General features: G+C 45.3%; 1 protein-coding gene across 8 annotated transcripts in view; it reads left to right on the top strand.

Moving 5' to 3' along the window:
• Positions 1–542: 542 nt before the first annotated feature.
• Positions 543–6000, top strand: part of GALC (galactosylceramidase) — a 56299-nt gene continuing 50841 nt past the window's right edge. For 6 of the 8 annotated variants that reach the window (XM_046647639.1, XM_046647638.1, XM_046647637.1 and 3 more), the window contains exon 1: positions 543–819. In XM_046647639.1, the coding sequence (XP_046503595.1) occupies positions 571–819 (249 nt within the window). In that variant the 5' untranslated portion in view covers positions 543–570. Of the gene's footprint in view, positions 820–895; positions 1044–6000 lie in introns of those variants that run through there. The other 2 variants (XM_046647643.1, XM_046647641.1) reach the window with 2 other exon arrangements.

Genomic DNA, 6000 nt, shown 5'->3' with positions numbered 1-6000 from the left:
CAAGCTAAAAGCTAACCATACAGAGGGTGACCAGAATGGAGAACCTTCCCAACTAACGTTTGTCACTGTGTAATGCATTCAGCTAAAATTTACTTGGTGCCTATCACTGCACTTGTATTTCATTTAAACTGATGTCCCCCATGCAGCTGCTCTTCTTGTTTCATCTTACATAGGAGGAAACCAGGCTCACAAAGCTAAGTGGCTCCACCAACGTGGCGGCTGAACTGCGGCTATGTAAGGCGATTCCTCTTTCTTGCACTGCCACCAACGGGCACGCGGTAGATTGCCATGAGATGCTGGGGGAGGTCCACGGTGGGCCACTCACTTGCCCGGGCACCTTGGCAGGCTTTGGACATCCACCTGCCCTTCAGTAAAGCTCTCCAGCGGGTGAAGCGGGCAGAGAGGCAGAGAAGGGCGACCACGTGAAGGCTTGCGCCTGACCCTGGCAGGGGGTTGACTAGAAAAGGCTCACTCTGCCCTCCGACATTCCTACGGTGGCTGCGTCGGCGCCGTGTGGCCCGCACTCAAGATGGCGACGGCGAGGTCAGCGGCCTCCTGCCCGTCTCCATCATGGCGGCGGCCGGTCCCAGCCTCCCTGGGTGCCGTAGTCATGTGACCCACACAATGGCTGAGACCCTACTCCAGGCTTCCCGGCAACGCCGAGCGAAAGCCATGACGGCAGCCGCGGGTTCGGCGGGCCGCGCCGCCGTTTCCCTGCTGTTGTGTGCGCTGTTGGCGCTCGGCGGCGCGTACGTGCTCGACGACTCCGACGGGCTGGGCCGGGAGTTCGACGGCATCGGCGCGGTCAGCGGCGGCGGGGTGAGCTGCGGGCGGTGGGTGCACCGGAGACCCGCCCCGCCCACAAGCCCCCGCGGCGCAGCCCCGGGTTTCGCCGCGCTCCGGTCCCGGCCCAGCTCCCGGCCGGCGCCCCTCGACCTGCGATCGGGGTGTGCCCGCTGCGGGCCTGGGTCCGGCGCTTCCTCGTTTGAGATGAACCTACAGGCAGTTAGGTTTAACGGATGGACGATCTGGAGGTCCGCCGAGTGAGTGACAGGTCTAGATAATGACGAGGCTGGGGCTCGAACCCTCGCCCTGGGCAACCGGGCCTGGGCTCTCCTGGCCGCGGAGAGGGCATTCTGGGAGGGTCGCTTCAGAAATAGCCAGGGAGCCGGGGAGCATCTCCCTGTCCAAGAGGATGCCCCGGTGGGATTCTTTGGCTGTGCCTCTTCCTCTTTAGGGAGGTGGGTCGAGGGTCGGAAGCCCCGGACTACTAGTGCAGAGAGTGCCGAATAGGTTTTTCTTTGGAGGCATGATAGTTGCCTCAAGGCCTCGTTAGGAAGGTAAAAGGCCTCAAACTATCTGAGACTTTTTTTTTTAATACAGGTATCAACTTATAGTGAGTCTAGGGTTGTTTACTGTTAAGGGACTGTGTTCCTCAGTTGGTCAAGGCCCAAGGGAGTGAGTTGTCCCCTGGAAAGATCAGTGCTGCTGTGCGTCAGTGGTGACTATTTTTGTGTGTGAGGAGGGGGAAACATTGAGTCAACAGCCAAGATAGTGGCTCATGACCTTTAGGGTGAATAAGAATCACCTGCTGTGCTTGTTAAGATGCAGAATCTGGCCTCCCCCCGCCCCCGACTCTAACTTTGTAGTTCGCCAGTGGGGCCTGAGAATCTGCATTTTAACAAATATACCAGTTGATTCTCATACTCGGTATTGAGACCTTTTTCTTGATTCAAGGATCTCTGGATCAAGGGATGAGTTGGTTTTTTAAAAATAAAAAATTTTCATTTTAGAATAGTTTTAGATTTACAGAAAAGTTGCCAAGGTGGTACAGAGTTCTCATATACCCTGGAGCTAGTTTCTCCTATAATCGGTATCCCACATTGGTATGGTACATTTGTCACAACTAATATTGATAACCTTAGTGAAAGTCCTTAGTTTGCTTCATATTTTCTTAGTTTTTACCTAATGTACGTTTTCTGTTCCAGGATCCCATCCAGGATACCAGTTACCTCTAACTGGCATGCCTCCTTAGGCCTCTCTTGTGTGTGATAGTTGAGATGAGTTCTTATTATCTGGGCATTCCATAAGATTTATGTGAAGGGAGACATGAGGGCCATTCCAGCTTTGGGCAAAATTGTGTAGGCTGCTGGTCATTTTCTTAGCTCCCTGGTCATGCTGACAGGTGGCCTCCAGGTGTGAGCGCTTCTCCAGTAGCATGATTGTTCTTGGCTCCTAATGTGACAGAGCAAAAAGGGGCTCGTTCTGCTCCCCACAATCTGGAGCCGATCAATTGTAAACAAGCTGGTGGTTGAGAAAGGAAAATGTGTAAGATTAGCTAGCATAATGAGAAGATGGCAGACTAATGTCCTCAAGAACCATCTTAAAATTATACAGAACCTTGAGGTAGTTATCTGGGGGAAATGGGCAAGGGAGGGGGCGTTTAGGAAGGTCACCCATCTGTGTGACCGAGTTCAAGGTGCCTCATTATCTCTTTCTTCTGTCATTCATGATGGGTACCAGCACAGAGTTTTCCTTGCTGGAGGTCGTCATGTTCTAAGGGAACTCCAAGAACTAAGTTATTGTCTTAGCATAGCTGGGAGATATACGTAAGCAAGAGTCGTAGAACTAGCAGATCATGTATTTTGTAAAAACGATAGGTGCTTAATCATCTAGGCTACAGTGCAGGCTAGAATGTATTCACAGAGACTAGTGAGTCAGGGTCATGTTTACAACATTGCTTCCTTTCCCTAAGATGGCTTCCCTCATGTTAACTTAAGATCTAGCTGTTCCACTAACAAAATTTGCTTGCTCCTGTCCCATGCTCTTATAAGCTTTGTCCTGTCGGTTGTTTTCCCCTTCTGTTTGTGACCTTTGGGTCCACTGAGTTTATGGTGGCAGACCTTTGGGATTTTCTTTTTTGTACCCCACATCACAGCTAGAGCTAATTTTGTTTGGAAACGTTAAGGCTGAACTCTTGAATGGGTCGTTTGTTGGGTTGAGTTAGGTGGAGCTTGTATCCTCAGATGCAGTTCAGATCTAGCTTGAATGCTTGCTTGCTGGGTGGATGTTTTGTGCCGGTCTGTCTCTCAATAACCAGTGGTGTGGCTGGACTGGACCTTGTGGTTCTTTTTATGATTGTAAGATGCCCTCAGCAATAACCATCAGGAAACATTGGGAAGAAAAAAAAAGGTTTATTACTCACAGGTCCTGGAAAGCACCGGCACACCTGGGACCTCACAGTGAGGTCACCGGGAGTGAAAGAGAGAAAGATAGTGTGGCCTAGGGTTCTGCTTTTAGTGGGGTTGAGGGTGTGGGCCTACAGTTTCATGGGTTCACTTTATTAGTGAATTTAAAACATGAGTGGGAATTTAAATCACAGAAAGAGAAAAAACAAGCAGTTATTGAATCAACCAAGATCTCTAAATCAAAATGCCTAGTCCCCCTGCTCCCCCCCCCCCCCCCATGTGTTTATTCAAGATAGCCCTCTTTGAAGTGGATGCCTTGGCAATCAAAGCTTAAGTCAGACACTTGCATTACAAGAAAAGAAAAAAAGCCAAACTGTCAGGGCTTACACTACAAATCACCCTGTGATGTCCAGGCATCAGAGTCAATGGTGAGGACCTTAACTGCCTGGGTAGCTATGTGCTAAAAGTCAGGGGTAGGGTACTTTGGAACCCAGGAAGCACACATCTAAATAGGGTTATACAAGCAAATCCTGTAATAATTTTATAGGCAATAATCTGAAATGCAGTCTGTGGCCATTGTCTGAAACTTGAAGGGTCCTACCATGAAACCAGGTCAGTGAACTTGAGGTCCTAGGAATTTGTTCAAAGATGTCAGTAATACTGTGAAATATTTTAACATCTTAGGCCACCCGGTGTAAGTAGGTTTGAACCTGTCCTGAGCTGGTAGATGGCTTTGTATCTCATGGAGCCAGTCTCAGTCCTGAGAACAGCTCAGTTTAGTTAAAGGGTTATGTCTCATTTCAGTAGGTAGGGATCCAAGTGGGCTCCCAAAGTTAGGCCTACATGGTACAAATATTTGCATCAGGTTATTTAATAAGAGGCAATAGAAAAACAATGGTTAATGGTTAGAGCAGACTGTAAACTCAGTCCAAGTCCTGAGCAAGGCCAGTGAAGATTTCTAGCTGTAGGGCTTGAAGCATCTTTAAGATGGAGTAGGGGCAGACAGTGACAATCTGATAGATTTTCCTGGCTTGCAGTTTGAATGTCTTTGGTGATATTTTGGAGGGGCCCACACAGCACTAGGCGTGAAGATTGTCCATACATGAACAATGACTTCTTTGAAGTTTATGTCAAGTTCTACTTTAGCTTGCATGGCAGTTTTAGTGCTCCATGATTCCAAGTCAGAAGGGTGGAAGAAAGATTGGAAACATTGGTTTGGACAGTTATAGCCAGATATGGGAAGAAATGAGAAGAATTCAGTATCTAGTTTAGTTTACCGGTAGAAAACAAATCTCCAAGACGGTTAACAGGACTAGAATCTGATATCCAGAAGGGTGTACTATAGTTTTCCATTGAAACATAATTTTTTTCTCTATGGGCAGCCCCACTTATATCAGAGATAACCAAAGTAAGACTAATTTGCTTGCAAAATAAGTCTAGTCTCTTTAAACTCAGCCTGATTATTTACATTAATGCAGCAAGAATGGTGATTGATCATATAGGCTCTTTTAGGTCTACTTTGATGACCCTTTTCATAAGGAATCTCAGATTGGACTCAAAAGCCTCTTGAGTCTAGGAAGACAAGCCAAGGACTCACAATCAGACTTCATCTGCAATACCTTTAGAGTTGGATGAATTCTTTTCTTGAGGTCCCCAAAATATCCTGCATTTCCTGGGCCTGCCAGGAAGTGACTTTCCTTACTCACCTGGGAAAGGCTGCTGAGAATCCTGTAAGTGGGGTACCAGGCTGATTTTTCCAAGGGGTTTTATTGGCCCCATAAAGTCAACCATAGTTCCTTAAGGGTGTATGGTCATATCTGAGTCTATGTACATCTCTCTCAAATGTGACATTCCAATCAAAGCCTTGGTAATATAACTAATGTTTCCAATTGTGTCCTATTACAAGGAGAGCAGGTTGTTATTGAACTTATGCAAATAACTATATTGTAATGAAAATAAGAATGCTCATGAAGAGTTGCTGAATTTTGGAGAGATCAAGTAGGGAGAAAATATAATTGTTTCATCTTTGTTCACAAGGCTATACTTTACCAAATTGTTGTAAGTTGTAGATAGCTTAAGAAAAACCGTTACCTTAAATCTGGAAAAAACAAAACATTAAAGAACCAACTGTTTCAAATAAAAAGTCGTAAAACTTATAAGCATCCTCATCAGTTCCTTCAGTCTCATGTAATCAATTCTTGTTGGTCTGGCTTGTTTGTTAGCAGTCTTATAAATCCTGTTTCTCCTTAGAGTTGTATAAATTCTTACTCAGTTCAGTGGTATGATCTGAAAGTTATCAGAACTCTATACTTGTTAGAATCCTTTTAAGCACCTTTCAGAAACACTTTTCCAAAGGTTCAGAGTACAACAGTAACTGTCTGTAAATGAAAAAAAGACTTAAAAATGACCATGTTAAAAATCTGATGAGTGTTCATTATAATGCACTTTACAAGGAAATCTGGTTATTTCTGTGACCTACGTTTTGAGATAAAATTTTAAGATACATTTTAAGATAAAACAGAATTACAAGTGATAATGTTATACCAAGACATAGCAGATGTCTAGGAATTTCATATAATTTCTGGAACACATATTAATGATATATGTCCATACAAATATAACCTGAAGTAGGTTTAGTGTTACTTCTTATTTGACAATACTTCCTTTGTAGTTTAGCATATCAAATATGCGGAATTAATCTAATGTCTCTCTTTTTTTAAAAATTTTTTTTTTGAGGAAGATTAGCCCTGAGCTAACTGCTGCCAATCCTCCTCTTTTTGCTGAGGAAGACTGGCCCTGAGCTAACATCCTT

Source organism: Equus quagga, chromosome 20 (assembly GCF_021613505.1).
Source record: "Equus quagga isolate Etosha38 chromosome 20, UCLA_HA_Equagga_1.0, whole genome shotgun sequence".
In the NCBI taxonomy this organism is placed as follows: domain Eukaryota; kingdom Metazoa; phylum Chordata; class Mammalia; order Perissodactyla; family Equidae; genus Equus; species Equus quagga.
The sequence above is the reverse complement of the archived record's forward strand: the minus strand, read 5'-3'. Positions and strand labels throughout refer to the sequence as shown.